This window comes from Myiozetetes cayanensis, unplaced genomic scaffold, assembly GCF_022539395.1.
Source record: "Myiozetetes cayanensis isolate MyiCay16 unplaced genomic scaffold, myiCay2020 scf34, whole genome shotgun sequence".
Classification (NCBI taxonomy): Eukaryota; Metazoa; Chordata; class Aves; order Passeriformes; family Tyrannidae; genus Myiozetetes; species Myiozetetes cayanensis.
In genome coordinates, this window is record NW_026087566.1 from 1,792,359 (window position 1) to 1,811,250 (window position 18,892).

The following is an 18,892-nucleotide window of genomic DNA, read 5'->3' on the forward strand; positions in this document are numbered from 1 at the left end:
AAGGCTTAAAATAAGTGATTTTTTTTTTTTTTTTTACCAGACTTGAGAACTGTGCATGTTGCTTAAGACTCAGTGGTTCAGAGGAGGATGAAAATACCAGATAATCTGATCTGAGCTATGGAATTACCAGTAAATGCACATAATATTTCTCTGGCTCTTTGGACACTGGGAGTCCAAGAAGTCAAAAATATGAAAATTTTTGCTTTTAAAGGTCCCCTCTTGTAAATAGCTTAATAAACTCCACTACATACAGTGTAACACAGTGGTCCTGAAAAGTTAACTCAGTCTTGGGCAGAGTGCAGTGAAATGTGGAGTATTTTAATTAAAATGGCTTTGCCAGTCCCACTCAGTGTTTCATTAAAACCAAAACTGTGTGAATCATAAGCCATAAGCATTAATTAGTGTGTTGCAAAGCAAATCTCATTTGACTGTACTTGATTAACACAGTCAGCATTTGTAAACTTGTTTCATTAACAGAGTTGGAGTCATCAATCAATTGGAAACCCCAATTTTTGGAGTTACCCACCGCTTAACACCCCGAAGTGATGGGGGTGTGAGCAGGGAATTAAACTTCCCTGGTGGCAGCTCTGCTAAAGCTGGTATTTATATGGATCAGTGTGACACGGAGCAAAATAATTCCTGGTGCTCGTTCCTGTTGGAGGGAGCTTGATTCTGAATCTTGTTTTCCTGCAAAAAGCAACCCCTTGATGTTTTTGCTGCCTCGGGGTCACCCTGAGCGGGCACTGCAGCTTTGGGTGCATCCTCCAACCCAGATTATGGTCCCTTCCAACCCAGACTGTGATGAACTCTTGCATTTAGCTTGTTGGGTTTTTTTAGGGAAGGAGCAGCCCAACCCTTCCCAGAAGCAAACTGGGTTTTCCCAGCCAAAATCGCTGCAGGATGGATCAGTCCCATGGGATCACCTTAAGCCACTTGGCCTCAAAACCATCCGTTTGTTTTCCTGTCTGGCTGCCTCGGTGCTAAATAAGTCAGGGATCCCTGAAGGATGAAGGATGCCTTTGGAGTCAAGCAGAGGTTCTGCTGGGAGTCAGGGCTGTCTCTGGAGCTTGGTGTTTGCCTGAAGGTCATGCCCAGCCTGCCTTGGAGCAGCCTCTTGGCATTTCTGAGGTGGTGTGTGTTAATCTGCTCGCTCAGCCCTTCAGCTGGCACTGCAGGGATACCCTGGAGTCTGTCCCTGTCACCCTGTGGAACTGAGTGACTTTCCACTGGCAAGTGGGAAGGCTGAGTGATGCCATGGCTTTCCAGGATTTCCCTCTTACTTCAGGACCTTTCTCACCTGCTCCAGAAGAGTCAGAGGGAGAACACAAGGGAAGACTTTGATGGTTTGAGTGGAAGGAAGGAGGGTGGAACCAAGGTGAAGTCAGGCTCTGCTCCCTGTAACAAGCAGCAGGACAAGAGGAAACAGCCTCATATTTCTCCAAGGGAAGTTTAGTTTGGATATTAGGGAGAATTTCTTCACTGAAAGGGTTGTCAAGTCCTACAACAGCCTGACCAGGACAGTGGTGGAGTCACCATCCCTGGAGGGATTTAAGAGATTTAAAGGTGTGGCACCTGGGGACATGGGTTAGTGCTTGGCAGTATTGGGGGAACAGTTGGATTTGATGATCTTAAAGGTCCTTTCCAACCTAAATGAGTCTGTGATTCTAAGTTGTCACCCCTTGGCCTGCACCTTGGAGCTGCCGTGTCCCCCCCTTGGCACTCCTGATTGTCCCCTCCCCTCTGTCACCTCCCTCACTGACACTCCCCACTGTGCTGACAGCTCAGGGCTGGGCAGGGGCTTCTGAACACTCCTGGAGAAAACATTGCCATGTTATTTCCCTCCACAAACAGCCCCCTGTGCCAGCAGGGAGCCCTCTCACCCTGCTGGCCAGCTGGGCAGCGTGAGCGAACGGGAGACACTTTAACCAGGATGAGCAGGACCCTTTGGGAAATTCACATCCCTCCCCCTCTTGCTGAGCGTTCTTCTGGAGCCAGGAAAGACCTCATGCTGGGAAGTTTGGAGTTTACCTCCAGGAGAAAACCACTGCAGCAGCAATTCCTGCCAGCTGCTGGCAGGAGCATCCTGCAGGTAGCTGCAGCTCCTCGGGGGAGCAGAGCTGGTGTGGATCATCCTTGCACGCTCTGTGCCATGGCAACAGGAGCTATCTTCGTGCCATGAAGAGGAGTGTTCACTTGAAGCTGCTGTTCAGCTCTCCTCTCTGTATCCATATGCCGTGTGGAGCAGCACTGACCCGTTGGTATGGCAGCGCCGTTCCCTCATCCAAGAAAACGTCAAGTCCCTCTCTCCTTGGCTTGCAGTTGGCAGGAGTTTATCCCACAACGTTGTATTTATGTTGGGTAAAGTTCAGGGAGAAATACTGCTGGAAACGGTGTCGTTTTGGGTAAAGGGGAGGGGAGTGAAGAGGGGAAAATATGTGCTTTTTTAGGAGAACCGAGCTGAATTGACTTAGTTCCCCGTGGTGACCTGCTGAAGCAGCAAAATGGTCTTCATCTCTGACTCACACGGGCTGGAATGGGGTTGGATTAAATAAGAAAAAAAAAATAAAGAAAGATTGATGTCTCAGGCGAGGGATGTCAGATCCACCCTGCTGCTCAGATGTTTGCCAGGAAAGCCCACAGAGGTAGGTGCGAAAAAGTTTGCAGCTCGGTGTGAATCAACTCGTTTACCACAGTTCCCACCGGTGCATTTGAAGTCGCCACGGAGGGTGGGATCTGTGGTGGGAGAAATGTTAATAAAGGAATTAATAATTAGGTACAAGAGCTCTCCGAAAACAAGCTGTCGTCGCCGAGCGGATGGTTCGCGGTGCTCAACGGCACAGAGAGCTCTGAAGTGAAACTGATGCTTGTCCTTTCAGGTGCCTCCATTTCTCTGATGGACAAGGAGGGGTTGACAGCCCTGAGCTGGGCCTGCCTGAAGGGCCACCTGCCCGTGGTGCGTTCCCTGGTGGAGAACGGAGCTGCCACCGACCACGCGGATAAGAACGGGCGCACGCCGCTGGACCTGGCGGCCTTCTACGGTGATGCAGAGGTGGTGAGTGGCCTGGGACACACCCAGAGAAGAAAATGGGCAGTTGGGGTAAAAGCCAGAAGAACTGTACAGTTCAGCTTGGTGTAGCAATAAGCACGGAAGGTCCTGATCCTTCGTACGTGCAGGTGTTCCCACAGAGGGTGATCGGAGAATCACGCAGTGGGGTGGGTGGGAAGGAACCATAAAGACCATCAACCCCCCTCCTGCCATGGGCAGGGACACCTTCCACCTGCCCAGGTTACTCCAAGCCCCATCCAACCGGGCCTTGAACACTTCCAGGGATTGGGCAGCCACAGCTTCTCTGGGAGTTCCGTTCCAGCCCCTCACTACCCTTACAGGGAAGAATTTCATCCCAATATCCCATCTAAGCCTACTCTCTTGCAGTTTGAAGTCACTCCCTCTTGTCCTGTCACTCCAGGCTTTTGTCCAGAGTCCCTCTCCAGCTCTGTTGGAGCCCCTTTAGTCACTAGAAGGGAATCTCAGGTCTCCTTAGAGCCTTCTCTTCTCCAGGTGAACTCCCCAGCTCTCCCAGCCTGGCTCCAGAGCTGAGGAGCTCCAGCCCTTGGAGCATCTCCATGGCCTCCTCTGGCCTTACTCCAACAAGTCCATGTCCTTCCTGTGCTGGGGACCCCTGGGGACCTCTGGACCACTCCAGGTGGGGTCTCACCAGAGTGAAGTAGAGGGGCAGAACTTCCTCCCATAACATGCCCTCAGACCCCATGGAGGTGTTCTTAGCCCAGGCAGTGGAGCAGAACAAGCTTTTGCTGGTCCTACATCCCCAGCACCTCATGTAGGTCTCTCCCAGGAGCAGGACTGACTGTTGGGCTTCTCCTTGCAGGTTCAGTTCCTGGTGGACCACGGGGCCATGATTGAGCACGTCGACTACAGCGGGATGCGGCCCCTGGACAGGGCAGTCGGCTGCCGCAACACCTCGGTCGTCGTCACCCTCCTGAAGAAAGGAGCAAAGATAGGTAGGGACAAGGGGACTCTGCCATCGGCTCTGTGCTCAGGCAGGACTCGAGCAGTGGGGCTGGCATCCTAAAAAACACGAGTATAACCCTGAGGCAGCCTCAGCCAGCGGGTCAGCCCTGCCTGCTTCCTACTCAGGCGGGGACTATTATTTTTATATATATTTTTATTTAATTTTTGCTGTCGTATTACTTAGCGAAAGTTAATCAATAAACAACTGTCTCTTTGGCAAGGTCTTTCCTCTGGTAATGCTTTTTCTATCTTTACTAGTCTGAGTCGACAAGTGTACTCTGTCCATGCCTTGCTGTGAGCTGCTGCGTTCACTCGCTCTGTGTATGCTTCCAGACCTCAGTGTACCTGCACTGCGCCACACAGCCGCTCACGTTACGTTTTCCTGTGAAAGGGGATTTTGCTGGTGCATTGGCTTCCTTGCTGCCTGCCTCTCACAGCTGCTTTTTTCCTTTCTTTTTTTTTTTTTTTTTTTTCACCTTCATCCATTTTTTTTCCCCCCTCTCTCCTACAACTTTTTGTTTTCTCCTTTCTTTGAAGGTTGTCAGACGTTACCGAGTCGCCCACGAGGTATATCTCATTGCTGTCAGCATCAGCTTCGATCTGATAGCTTTGTCAGCCTTGCTTTCTCCTGTTTGATTTAGCCTGCATGCGTCCCCAACACCTCTAATCTTTTTAATTTACCTCACCTTCAAATAATTTTTTTAATGACTGTTGCAGAGAATAACTTGAACTCAAAAACTAACCTCCTTCCCCCCCAAACGTACTGAATATACTTATGGAATATTGTTGACTTAATTCTTCACCCACACTAATGAGCTGCCCCCAGATTTTTGCCACCCCTTCCCTCCCAGTATTAGTGCTTGAGATCAGAGCTGGCTCTGCAGGGTGGCCCCTGTGCAGAGGCAGAGTGTCCCCATCCCCACGATGCCCTCAGCACCAGCAGCACTTAGACAGGACCTTCCCTTTGTCGTATTTTCTGCCTTAATGGATTTTCTACTCTAGTCTTTCACGTCCTGTGAAGCTGGAAATCACAATCCACTTAACCACAAACCGCCTGTCATCGACAGCCGAACTGCAGGTTCCCCAGCACACTTCCAGAGATTTTAATTTAGAAAGGCTTTTATGTAACCACTCTGATTTCTCCTTTTAAATACGGTTTGTTTCCCCCCCATCCGAGCCAGTTCCACATTCAGCACTGCCCTCTTGTGGAAACGGCTCCATCCTTTCCCAGACCACTGGGATTGGATTTAATCACTGCAAAATAAAACCAGTGCAGTGGGGGTGACATTAATTTTTAAAGTGCCAGAGGAACTATCAGCTCGATCATTTGGAGCACTCTGCCCTTTGACCATGCCAAGTTGTTCTCTCCAGCAGAAATTCCCACCCCAGGGTATTTTTTTCCACCCAGCTTCCTTACCACCCTTGCATTGTATGAGTTCTTTACCCATCATGCATCCTGTACACTACAGGTCCAGCAACATGGGCGATGGCAACCTCCAAACCAGACATCATGATCATCCTGTTGAGCAAGCTGATGGAGGAGGGAGACATGTTCTATAAGGTGAGGAGAGTGGGTTTGGGGAAAGGGAGCAGATGCAGTTTGCAGCATCTCTTGGCTGGGAGGTTTTGCCTGTGTTGGGACAGCGCTTGGTCTTCTCCAAACCATGGTTCTGATGTGCTGCCTCCTTAACCTGTGGCAGGTCAAAAGCATTTCTCGTGTCCCAAACCGTTTGGTTTTGGTTAGTGGGGTTGGGGAAGGGGGGGAATGATTGCCCAGATCTGTAACAAAGCTGAAGCAAGGCCAAGTCGCTCTGGATTTGAGCCAGCACCTCGTCTCCTCTTTGAAAACTCCAGAACCCAAGTGTTTGCTGGCAGTGCTGCTGCTGCCATTGCATCAGATCTGGCAGCCTTGTCCTTACCTGGTGTGCTCACTGCTGGGGAACAGGGCAATGGGAACAGAATATCCCAGAAAAACTCCTGGAAGAAACTTTTTGCAGCGAAGACAGATTGTCAGGACACAGCTGGCTCTGTCGTGTCCTGTGGCCCGTGGGAGACATTCCACTGCTGCAGTTGGAGTGTCTTTCTTGCTCCGTGTTTATTTTAAGCCGATCTTTAAAAACCTGGAGATCTGCACACACACACACAGAAAATGTGCAAGTACAACAGTGATTCACTGTGAGGCTCGAAGGGTGAAGCAGGAAATATGCAAAGCTGGCATTGTAACAGGAGTTATCTGCCAGAGATACACGATACAGCTGAGAAACCTGAGTCTACAAGTTTTTAAAAGTCACTATTCATAGCTGCGAAATTTGTGTCTGGGTCATCAGGAACGGTTTGTGTCCCAGATCCCATCCTGCCCTCTTTCTCTCACCCTGGCTGGGTGGCTGCCCCCCTTCAGGGCTCCCATCGTCCCATCCCCAAATTAAGTGCCCAAAATAGCAAAGATGAGTCACCTTTGAAGGTGACTGTGGCGTCCCAATAACTATAAAAGGAACCCAGTTACCAGACTTGGCTGTGGACACCTGATTTTTAGGCACCTGAAGTTCAGGGAGGTGGATCTCAACCTGTTTGTCCAAGTTCAGGGCCATGTCAGTGCTGTAACATTTGTCTTTGCTGTTTGCAGAGGCTTCTCTGAGCCCCAGAGCTCCACCCAAAAGTCCCACAATTCCTATTCCTTTACTCTTAAAGCTTTGGGTGGAGGGTGTTCTCCAGGAATGGGATCACCCAGCCCAAAAGACCATCCAACCAGGAACCAGATGGAGTTGTATCGAGTTAACACCAGTTCTGCTGTGTTTCCTGCTGCAGTGTGACAGCTCTGTACCAAGTGGGAGATCTCAACTTGCACAAGGCATCTGCCTTTCCACCTGAGATGTTCCCTTGATCAAATGTTCCGGCTTTCCTTTTCTAGAAAAAGAACTAAATAGCTGAGTTGTGTTTCCTTGAGCACCTAAAACATTCCTGGGGCTGGCGGGTGAGTTCTCTGCAGGGAAGCAAACTCAACCCCAGGGTGTGTTTTGACTTCTTTTCCTTCTAATAGAAAGGTAAAGTGAAAGAGGCCGCCCAGCGCTACCAGTACGCTCTGAAGAAATTCCCCAGGGAAGGGTTTGGAGAAGACCTGAAAACCTTCCGTGAGCTGAAGGTGTCACTGCTCCTCAACCTCTCCCGGTGTCGAAGGAAAATGAATGTAAGTCCCCCCCTCTCTTTTCGTGGCCTTAAGCCCAACCTGCCACCCTTGTGCCTCTGCAGAGACTTGTCCTTCCATCCCTGCTCGTGCCCTGACCTCTCAGATCTCTCCTCTGTCCCACCTGGTTGTCCTTCACAGGGCACTGGCATTTTATGCTTCAAAAGCAGTAATGATTTAATATTCGTTTCAGGTGATTAAGAATTCATTGCTGTGTTTATAGCCCTTTGAATTTTTTATTGCTCCCTTTTTGATGATGGTGTTCCACGTCGTCACATGGGGGTGGAGGCATTTTCCAGCTTTCTGGGGCAGCGGTGAGGAGGAGCCAGGAGATGTGCTCCTTTGAATACTAATTAATTTCAAATGAAGGAGCATATGCTTAGGGGGTTTGCACTTCCCCAGGGCAGTGACTCATCCAGAAACACCCCCACAAGACTCCCTCTCCTCCCAGAACTGCCAGATCCCTGTCACTCTCCCCATTCCAATCTGGCAGCATCCAGAGCAGCTCGTGCAGATGCCTGTTCTGCCAGCAGACAAGTGCCACCTCCCCTGGCTTGGCATGCAGGGGCTTTCACCTCCACAAATTAAAGTCCCCTTAAACTCAGAAAGTGACATCTCTGCCCATGAGCCAGCAAAGGTTACACTGGAGGGGAGGGAGGTTTTGTGACACCTTCTTAAGGTGTGAGGAAGAAGGATGGAAGGCAATGGGAGTAAAACCTTAATGCTGGTGAACAAACACAGTTTGGAGAAGAAGTGTGAAACTTGACTTTAAACCAACCAACTCACAGCTAAGCCACTCCAGCTCTTGCCCTGTGATTTTAAGGACAAGATTTTTGATTTACCCTTAATTGGGGAATGCAAGGTCTGGTGCGAGAAAACTTCAGAGGGTTTTAATTGCTCCTGCAGTTTTTGCACCTGTAGAAGAGACCATAAAAGTCTTGACTACATTCCCACTTGAGTCTGTTGGGCAATATCTCCTCAGTAACTGCTACTGAAGGTACAAATAGAAGTAGGAGTTTCCCCAGGCAGGGCATCCCCGTAGCAAGAGTTGTCTTCCCATGTTTTTGAACAAATCAGGAGCAGCACTGTTCCTTTTCTCCCAGAGCTGCTCAGGTCATAGCCCAAGTCAGCAATCCAAAGTTTAGCTGGGAAATGGAATCCTCTCCACAGGGGAAGAGTTCTTCTTCACAAGGGCTGAGCTTCAGCTAAGCTGAGCTTAGTGGGATGTGAAGTTTTTGGGACAAGGCAGGGGAGGACAGCAGCGAGGTCTGAACCAGAGCTGACAGTCTGGTCTCGTGGCTCTGCCACTGGAAAGCACCTAGAGCAGTCCCATCCCACGCTGCCTGCTCCCAAAATATCCTCCCAAGTGAGGTGCAGGGGAGAGTGGTGGCACTGATAGGAGGCCTTTGCCAGACAGGTCACTGAGACACCACAGTCCTGTCTTTCACAGACAGTTTTCATCAGTCCCTTGAAGAATGTCAGTGTGGTGCAGAGAGGGAGGGGGAGGGCGTGGGAAAGCTTTCCTGTGGCTTTTAACTGTGGAAAAAAAAATCCTTCATGAGATAACATTCCAGCCTCTGCGAGACCAGATGTTTCCTCAGGGCTGTAGGTTGGTGGAGAGGGATTTGCATGCACTTGTTGAGGACAATGAGAACAGAACCAGTGTCACACAGGCCTCTCTGAGTGAGGACAGCAAGGTTGTTACCAGAGGGCTGAGGATTTTTTTGGACATGCCATCATAACTCTGTGGCTGTAAATGATGTTTGAACCCACGTGAAACATTCCAGTACCATCAAATTCACCATGCTGTGTGCAAAGAACCAAACCCATATTAAGATTGCTTTCTTCCCAAGCTGTATTTATTTTTATTTCTATATTTATATTTATTTTTATTTTATATTTATTTTATGCTCAGTCACTGACCTGCAACATCTGTTGTCATGGCAGGATTTTGGGATGGCGGAGGAGTTTGCCACTAAGGCTCTGGAGCTGAAACCGAAGTCTTACGAAGCTTACTATGCAAGAGCAAGGGCCAAACGCAGCAGCAGGTGAGGAGGGACAGAGAGGAAGGTGTGAGGGGCTGATCTCTGCAAACCTGGCCACCCCAGCGTGGCCACCCACCCTGCAAAGCCACACAGTGCCCCCGTGGGAAGAAATGGCCAAGGAATGTTCATTAATGAGATTACAAACTTCTCAAACTCCAAAGTAACCCCCTCCCTCAATTGGTGAATTCTGAATGGAAGCGTTTCGAGAGGTTTGTCTTAGTGGAACTTTATCTGGACATCTTAGAAACCTGGACATCAGAGTGGGGTGTTCTTTTTTTCAGAGGATGCTTTAGCTCAGCCACAACTTGGACCTGAAGCAAAATATGACTCATGGCCTGTGTTGTGCAAGAGGGCAGACTCATTCCTCGTGGTGGTCCCCTCTCTGTCCTGCAGCCCTTTCTGCCAGGCAGATGCTGCTGACCAGCTGTGCAGTGGCTCCAGGCAGGCGCCGGCCGGGGAGTGTCCAGACAAAGCCGTGCTCAGAGCACTGCAACCAGCTCCTGGAGAGCTGCAGCCCTGGGATCCCCCTTGTTCAGCTCTCTGAGGGCTAAAACACGTGAGATCAGGTTCACTTGCCGTTCCTAAATGAGCAGGGGGGCTGCCTGTAAGTGCTGTTCCTGAGGGCTGGGCCCGCTGTTGTTGCAGTCGTAGTTTAAACAGCAGCCAAAACCCCTCACAGGGCCCTGCAGGGAGTGTGTGAGCCCACCTGTGCAAACATCCCCGCTCAGCAGACACCACCATTTGACCTTCCATGCTGGAGGCAAGTGTGGAACAGGGTTCCTGGCCCAGCTGGTGCAGGTGCACCAAGTCCTGATGAGGGAGGTGAAGCCATGACCTTCTGTTCCACAGAGGAGCCCTGTGAGCTGAGCCACACGCACCTCATGCCTTTCCTTTAACAATTTCCTGAACTCCTTTGTTCCTAAAACACTTGCAAGGGACCTTAAGACCCATGTTCCCCTCCAGATGATATCCCTTAGTCCCCTGGTCTGTCCAGCAGAAGATGTCACCACTTCAGCTTTGCTTCTCCCTGTCCCAGTCTGTGCCCAGCAGCACCTCTGGGCTCACACAGCCTGGAGAGGAGGAGGCTTCTCCTTCCTCCACTTGGCCTTTTTGCTTGTGCAGAAGATTAGGCTGGTGTTGGGCAGTGCTGGTGGGGGGTTCACTGATGGGAGTGTTTTCCCATCTGGGTGGGTTTTCCCAGGTGACAGTCATGTTCAAACACACAGGGTTGCTCCAAAGCAGGGAGTGCCCCTGTAAATGACAATTCCCTTCCCCAGCCCCCACCTCTCAGGCTGGCCTTTCCCTCACAGAGGCTTCCCCAGGCAGCTCACAGCCTCCGGCACGTTGCTCAATCCCTTCGTTCCAAGGGAGTTGGACAAATCCATTGCAAAATTGGAGAGACAAGCCATGCCCAGAGCGCTGACCCGTGGGAGCCCCTGAGCTCTGGAGCCAGCCCTGACGCTGTGTGGTCTTGGCATCAGGCAGAAGTTGGATTTTCACTGGCGTGAGTGGTTGCAGCTCTGTCAGAGCTTGTTTACAGCAGCGCTGAGCCGAGCTCGTGGTGAGCGACATGTTGGTGTCCCCTTTGCTCACGCTGAGGTGAAGCTCAGGGAGGTGCTGAGGGCAGTAATTCATCAGTCCTAATGCACATCACAGAGTGCAGGTGTGTTTTCTAGGCTGGGTTGTGCCCTCTCAGGACTGTGTTCCCCTCTTCTCCAGAATTTTCCTTCAGTTTGGATAAACTAAACCCGAGGGAGGCACATATGGCAGAGTGTGAGAGGCACAGCAAGCGGCAGCAATGACAAACATCTCCCTCGCTAGCACAGACAAGCCACTTACCCTCCTCTGGAGCCTCTGAAAGCGGCTCCATTCCAATCCAGAGTAACTTCAGTTCTCATTTCTGTCCCTTTGTCGAGCAGGCAGTTTTCAGCAGCCCTGGAGGACCTGAACGAGGCCATCAAGCTGTGTCCCAACAACCGTGAGATCCAGCGGCTGCTGCTGCGGGTGGAGGAGGAGTGCAGGCAGGTGCAGCAGCAGCAGCAGCAGCCGCCGCCGCTCTCGGCAGAGCCGGAACCCGAAGCCCAGCACGAAGAGCTGTACTCTGTGCAGGACATCTTCGAGGAGGAGTACCTCGAGCAGGACGTAGAAAACGTTTCCATTGGCCTGCAGACAGAGTCCAGGCCAAACCAAGGGCTGCCCATCATCCAGAGCCCACCCCCGTCCCCAGCTCACAGGGACTCGGCCTATATCTCCGGCTCACCTCTTGGCTCTCATCAGGTCTTTGATTTCAGGTCCAACAGCTCCGTGGGGTCCCCGACCAGGCAGGGCTACCAGTCCACGTCCCCTGCTCTGTCTCCGACGCACCAAAACTCACATTACAGGCCCAGTCCTCCACACACGTCCCCGGCTCACCAGGGCTCCACGTACCGCTTCAGCCCACCTCCCGTGGGGAGCCAAGGGAAGGAATATCAGAGCCCACCGCCCTCTCCTCTCCGCAGAGGCCCCCAGTACCGTGCCAGCCCCCCGGCAGAGAGCATGAGCGTCTACAGGTCACAGTCGGGCTCCCCGGTGCGCTACCAGCAGGAGCCCAGCGGGGTCACCCAGCTCCCCGGCAGGCCCAAGTCTCCGCTCTCCAAGATGACGCAGAGATCCTTCCAGATGCCGCAGCTCCCCGTGGCCGTGCCGCAGCAGGGGCTGAGGCTGCAGCCGGCCAAGGCGCAGATCGTGAGGAGCAACCAGCCCAGCTCCGCCGTCCACTCCAGCACCGTCATCCCCACCGGGGCCTACAGCCAGGTGGCCCACTCGATGGCCAGCAAGTACCAGTCGTCGTCGGGGGACATGGGGGTCACCCAGAGCAGGCTGGTCTACCAGGGCTCCATCGGGGGCATCGTGGGCGACAGCAGGCCCGTGCAGCACGTGCAGGCGAGCCTCAGCGCCGGGGCCATCTGCCAGCACGGAGGGCTGGCCAAGGAAGACCTTCCCCAGAGACCGTCCTCGGCCTACAGAGGGGGGATGAGGTACAGCCAGACACCTCAGATCGGGCGGAGCCAGTCCGCTTCCTACTATCCCGTGTGCCACTCCAAGCTCGACCTGGAGCGCTCGCCCCTCCCCGCCAACCAGCTGGGCTCTCCAGATGTGTCCCATCTCATAAGAAGGCCCATCTCAGTGAATCCCAGCGAAATCAAGCCTCACCCGCCGACTCCCAGGCCGCTACTCCACTCTCAGAGCGTGGGCCTGCGCTTCTCCCCCTCCAGCAATAGCATCTCCTCCACCTCCAACCTGACGCCCAACTTCCGCCCTTCTGCCTCGATTCAGCAAATGGAGATTCCCCTCAAGCCGGCCTACGACAGATCGTGCGACGAGCTCTCTCCGGTGTCCCCCACGCAGGGGGGTTATCCCAGCGAGCCGGCCCGCTCCCGGACCACGCCCTTCATGGGAATCATAGATAAAACCGCTCGGACTCAGCAGTACCCCCACCTCCATCAGCAGAACCGGACCTGGGCCGTGTCGTCAGTGGACACTGTCATTAGCCCCACGTCTCCTGGCAATCTGCCCCAGCCGGAATCCTTTAGCCCGCCCTCTTCAATCAGCAACATTGCCTTTTATAACAAAACCAACAATGCACAGAATGGCCATTTGCTAGAGGAAGACTATTACAGCCCCCATGGGATGCTGGCCAATGGGTCCCGGGGAGACCTCCTGGAGAGAGTCACCCAAGCCTCCTCGTACCCCGACGTCAAGGTGGCAAGGACGCTGCCCGTGGCGCAGGCCTACCAGGATAACCTGTACAGGCAGCTCTCCAGGGACTCCAGGCAAGGGCAGACGTCCCCAATCAAACCAAAGAGACCATTTGTGGAGTCTAATGTGTAAAAGACGCTTGTTGGAGTAAGACCCTCATGTTTTCAGCACACACTTCCAAGCTTGATTTCCATGCATATTATTATTATTATTATTATTAATTATTATAATTATTATTATTATTATTATTATTTTTATTTCTCTCTGGTAGCTACATGACCAAGTTTCTCCGGTACTTTGTGTGGTGGTCAGACAGCCATGCACGTGCTCCAGCCCTTTCGTTCCCCAGCTGACCGTGAAGCCAACATCAGCCGAGCCAGTATCGTTTGCCCAATTCCAGCAAAGTTCCAACCAGGATATCTTAGTCCGTGGCGCGGGGTGGCCCAGAGATATCCCTACGCAGCGGGAGGTAACCAGCTCTTTTTCAAGAGACAATCGCCTTCGATTTAAATCCGGTTTTCTTTTGTCTCGATGAGCTCTTACTCAATTCTGACGGGATTTCCTAGGGATCACAGGAGCCTTTCCCAAGGCTGCGTCCGCGGCTCCCCGTGCCAGCCAGGCCGTTTGGCTCTTTGCCCCAAAGAGCAAAATTACCCTCGGCGAGCAAGGGCTGAGGGTGATGTGATGTAACACCAGTAGCTATGCACGACACCCGTCCCGATTCCGCTGATTTCCAGCATTTTAATCCCAGTTGGATTCCCTCCTTCCTTAACCTCGTCATCGGTGCTGGGGTGGGGATCACTTTGCTGCTTTCCAAGTGCCCGCCGGGTGCCCCCTACACTGATTTCGTTGCTCTGGGACGTTCTACAAGCATTGAGGGCTTAAGGTTGGCCCTTTGTTAACATGTTTTGATCAGCCAGGAGAATTGCCCAGGAACCTCTTGTGTGTGAACCGGGGTTGCACCAACTTCCTCACACCACTGGCAAACTTGCACCTCACACGCAGCGTTTGCACCGGGGCGGTTCAGTGCTGGGGCCTTCATTTGGTGGGGGTGATTCATCACTTGTGAGGAAAAACAAAAAAATGGTATTCAAGGAGAAAGAAAATTGCAATTTTTAATTAATTTTTTAATTTTGTAATGATGAGGATGCAGAACATGGCACAGTGGGCCCCAAAAGAGAAAGGGTCCCTCTGCAATCGCAGCCCTGCAGCATCCCTTCCCTCCAGCTCGCTCCCACCAGAGAGCCAGGGCTGTAGCAAGGGCTGCACCTCTCTAAGATCCCTTCCCAAAATCCTGGAAAGCAGTGCTGTGTTCCAGAGCGGGACATGGTAGAAAACCATGTTTTGCTTTTAGAGGAGCTGTAGTTAAAAGAGACCTATTTATAATTTATTTATGTTACCTATTTCAGGACATTCTTCATTTTGTTGGGTTTTTTTTTCTGTTATTCCTGGGGTTTTTAACCAAATGCAAATCACATCAGGACAATGTGAAAAGCAGGGGCCGGTTCCAAGATCCTTTTTATAGTATTTTCAGTCATTTTTCCGTTACTCAGCGAAAATTTCTTTTGGGTTCGGGGGGGGAGTGGTGGGGAAGAACTTCCTTTTACCGATTCCCTTGTTCCTGGTGGGTTTCTAATCCGCCTTTTCCGTTCCTGAGGGCGAAGGGTGGGATGCCGGGGAGGGGGAGAGCGATAACCCTGTAGCTTGTTTTAAAGCAAACTTTAGTGCCTGTTGCCCGATGCCGAACCTCACTCATATCAAACTCTTGGGAGCGATCTCAGTGCTGAGCAGGGGAGCGACACCTTCCGGGGTCTCCAAAGGGCTAAATGTGAATCGATTGCAAGACTTCTTGAACCAAATCACGGGCTCCAACCTCGGCTGGTGTCGGTGAGCACATCCCAGCGCCACTTCACTGCAGCTGCAGCCATTCCCACCAGCTCAGGACTGGGTCCCAAACTCCTTAAGCAAACCCTGGCTTTGATGGGGCTTTTTGTTTTTTCCCCTGTGTGTGGCTCAGCGCATCTCGTTGCTGTTTTGTTGCCTAATTCGCTCAGAGCGAGCTGGGACGTGCAGACCTTGGGGGTGATGGGGGCTTGTGTCTCATAGACACATGGAGAGCGTTCAGGGGAGTGTTTCCTCGATGAGTTTTGGCGATTTTGGGCTATTTGGTCTTTGTCCAAGCCGGTATTTGGATTGAGGTTGGTGTTTTCTTCCTTGAGGTGCGACCCAGCGCTGACTCTTTGCTTTACCACAGGGCTCTGTAAAGCCAGACTGGGACCCCCTCGGTGGGGCGAGTCCCCCACGGCCGTGGGGACACCCAGCTCCCTGCACTGTTCCTCTCCTTGCAAAGGGGGTGCGATGGTTTTCTTTCTCCCTCTCTTTTTTGAAGCAGCACGTCCTGCTTTGTAAGGAATAGCCGGTTTCTCCTCCGCTTGCCGTGCGCCCGTGGCTGGCACACGTTTCCCTGGGTCTGGAGCTGCACCAGTCGCTTTGCTCAGCGCCTCCCGCCCTCCAGCTTTCTGCCAGAGTGGCTTCCTACCTTCAGTTGCTCCTTTGAAAGGAAAAAGTAACCAAATTCAGCCCCATCCCTGTTTTTTTTCCGGCCGAGCGAGGCGCGCTGCGGCCGCGCTCCGGTTCTCCCCGCCGAGGTGCCGGCGGGATGGTCCGAGAGCAGCGATGGGAGAGCTGCCCATGCTTTGCTTTCACCGCTCACTGCCTTGTGCTCCCAGTCCTGTCCTTCAAAACGTCCCCTCACGGCACTTCTTGTGTGTAACTTTTGGGTTTATGAAGATGTTTTAAGGGAAGATGAAAACAGCTCACACTTTCCAACACGAACACCAAGCTGAAGAAGGCTTAAAACACTGCGGCGTGCAGGTTTTTTTCACAATTCCACGTGTTAACATTTTTCACAGAATTCTTGCACTAATGGTTTTCCATCTGTTCTCTCTGTAAATGGGTGCACTTTACTGTTTGAATTTGTTACTATGATAAATACTGGATATTTAAGCGTGAGTAGTGTCTTCATTAGAAAAATAGCAAAAACAGCTCTTGTCTCTTAAGTGTATTTTTCAAAAAAAGAAAGGAGAAAAAAGAAAAGAAACGAAGCAATGAATCATAACATTTATAGCACAAGAACTGACTCCTGTATATAAGCATCAACAGATTGAGTAATTTTTGAATACGAAATTATTTGCAGCGGTTTTAAAGCACTTCCCCAGCAATTCCCTTAGGGGACAGTCGAGGCAGGATGGCTGCTGTGGTCGCCGGGTGGGTAAGGAGCACATCTCTCCCTGGAAAAGCTGTTCTTACACACTCCCCTGTGTCTTCAGAGTCATGATTTGGGCTTGGCAGGAGGAGAAGCAGGTTGTTCTGTCTGGTGCTGCCATGGTCCTGTTACACTCGGAGGAGCATGAGGTTGGATCTCACCCAAGGGCCTTTCATCCTCTGCTCTTGGATCCAGGTCTGACAGGCCTGGGCTGCGTTGGGGGATCACATCCAGAGTTTCAGACATGGTGCTGTCCTGTCTGTCCATGCTATGTATTTAATTACTCTTTGGGTAATTAAGATGCAGGACAGTGCTGCCAGCTGGTGCCTCCATCCCCTTCTGGCTTCAGTGGCAGGGCTGGCGAGCCCCATCTTCAAGTGAGTGCAGGATTCTTGGATGCACCGAGTTAAAGCAGGTTCTTGATGACATTGAAACTCCGGGTTCAGTTCTTGGGGTGCACAGGGAAGGTGATGCCAAAGGTGATGCTGAGGTCAACCCCTTTCTTCAGACAACCTTCCCACCAAGTGTCTCTCATCCTCACCTGTGGCCGCTCCAAGAGCCAGGTGTGCCTCCGCAGAGCTGGAGTCATCTCTCCCAGCATCAGCTCTGGGTGTCTGTGCCATCCCTCAGTGGGAATTCATCGGCTCTTTCTTTGTCTCCCAGGTCAGGAGGATGCTGTGGTCCCAGGGGAGGGGACACCCACCTGGTGGGGAGCTCTGCAGGGTCCCCTCCAGCCAGGCTGGGAGTGGTAGTGTAGGGCTTTGAACACAGTCTTGAGAGGGCATTGAAGTGCTTAGGAAAGGGAGGGTTTTACAGGCAGATCCTTTGGGATCCATCTCCAAAGAAGGCACAGCCTGAGCTGCCTTCTCTGTGTTGCTGTTTGGGGGGGGCTGTGCCGGCTCCGACGACCCGAGGCATTTATCTGTCTGTCTGTCTGTCCATCTGCTGTGGCACCAGTGCCCAGCTGGGGCTGTTGGAGCACTGAACTTTTTTTTTGGTTATTTTCCTTTGACGTGGCTGTGAGGAAACCGCGTGGCTGGTGCGAACGGGGGAGCACGCTGGGATCAGGTGCGGAAAGCAGGGTGGGTACTAAACTGGGAGCGATTCAGTCCCCTTCACAAAGGTTGCTGTGTATTCAGGGTTACCCAGGAGAAGTTTAGCTAAAACCGAAGTGCCAGCTCCGCCTTATCTAGAGAACCAAGCAAGCCGTCGTGCCTGCTCGTCCTCCGCCTTCCTCGCCTGGGGGGCGGCCCGTGGTGAGCTGTCGGGAGCTCCTTGGTGGTTGTGCTTTTGCTTTAGGCTTGGGAATTCAAGAGAACTCTTCTACCAGGATATCAGTGTCTAACCAAGGGCTTAGGGGAAGAGCTGCTGGACCCGCTGGGACCTCTGTGGATCGATGCCTTCGCCCCGCGCAGTCCGGCGGTGTGTGTGTTGGACACAAAGCACAATGGTTCGAAAGTGAATCTGCGTTTTCGGTTGTTTTTTTTTTTTTTTTTTCAGCTTTGTGTGAATAATTGCTGGATTTTCATTCAGTCAAACTCCTTTTTTTCTAATATAAACCACTAAGGGCTCAATTCTTTAGCAAAGATGCGTTCGTGTCCAACTCCTGACGTGCAGCTGGGACAGACCGGCCCCGAGAGGAGCACGGCGTCACCGGGAAAGCCAACAGACCCCCAGCCCGCCCGCTGTATCCTTCCTCCTGCCTGTTTTCCAGCTGTCACGGTACTGGGGAGTCAGCAGCCGGGTCCCATCCGACGGGATCGCATCGTGTGGGCGTGAAAACAGAGGGGCTGCTCTGCCAAAAGACTTTGTCCCTTCGGGTGACGCTGTCGGGGACGGCGGTGAGGCGTCTCCTGCGGTGGGGTCGGGATGGGTGGGTGGGAACTGGGTCACCACGGGTGTGCCTGGCTGTGCACTGCTCAGCCAGGCACTGAGAGCAGCACTGTGTGCTACGTGCAGCCCCTTCTGTCGCCCCACCGCTAACCCAGAGACTCGTGTGGACTCTGCCAGTGCTGCCGGGGCTCACCCTGTCCAGCCTTTTCTTTGCCATGGTGTTGCATTCAGCGTCCAGTCTCCCTTCTGTCTTCACATCCGAGAGGATCTGAGTTGGGTACAAACACGTCCAGTACACCCGCCTTGTGCTTTGTACGATTCCCCGGTTTGCCATCCTCCGAGACACTTGCTGGGAAGATCTTTAAGACACTTAAAAAATTTTCCTTTAGCTTTTCTATAATTCTGATGTAAAGGACTTTCTCTCTGTACAGTATATTATCCAATGCATGTTCTGTTCTCTCTACTGATATATTGAACACCACACAGTTGTGATATTGTGCAGTGGGAAGAGCAGCCCCTGCCGACAGCGGAGGCCTTTGCCTCTCATCTCTAAGGAAAGAAGAAAACATATTTTTTCCTTTGCTGTATTTGCTTGAGCAGAGTTTTCTTGTCTGTACATGTGAGCTGTGAGATAGATGTGAAAAGTTCAAAAGAATGCATTCCCCCCCCCCCCAATGTATACAGATTGTAATCTGTACAATGAAAACTGTATGTATGAAAAAATGTACTTATTTATAAATGGTTAACACTTGGAAATGGTGTCTGGGCTGCTGTTTTTCCCACACAGGGCTGAGTGGAGG

The 18,892-nt window shown here is 51.9% G+C and overlaps 1 protein-coding gene across 7 annotated transcripts in view; it reads left to right on the plus strand.

Annotated features, from left to right (window-relative positions):
* Positions 1 to 18,848, plus strand: part of TANC2 (tetratricopeptide repeat, ankyrin repeat and coiled-coil containing 2) — a 202,057-nt gene extending 183,209 nt beyond the window's left edge. For 5 of the 7 annotated variants that reach the window (XM_050327573.1, XM_050327576.1, XM_050327575.1 and 2 more), the window contains 7 exons: positions 2,877 to 3,052; positions 3,888 to 4,020; positions 4,568 to 4,597; positions 5,500 to 5,591; positions 7,068 to 7,214; positions 9,159 to 9,259; positions 11,176 to 18,848. In XM_050327573.1, coding sequence (XP_050183530.1) covers positions 2,877 to 3,052; positions 3,888 to 4,020; positions 4,568 to 4,597; positions 5,500 to 5,591; positions 7,068 to 7,214; positions 9,159 to 9,259; positions 11,176 to 13,126 — 2,630 coding nt within the window. In that variant the 3' untranslated portion in view covers positions 13,127 to 18,848. The remainder of the gene's footprint in view (positions 1 to 2,876; positions 3,053 to 3,887; positions 4,021 to 4,567; positions 4,598 to 5,499; positions 5,592 to 7,067; positions 7,215 to 9,158; positions 9,260 to 11,175) is intronic. The other 2 variants (XR_007630274.1, XM_050327574.1) reach the window with 2 other exon arrangements.
* The last annotated feature ends 44 nt before the right edge of the window (positions 18,849 to 18,892 follow it).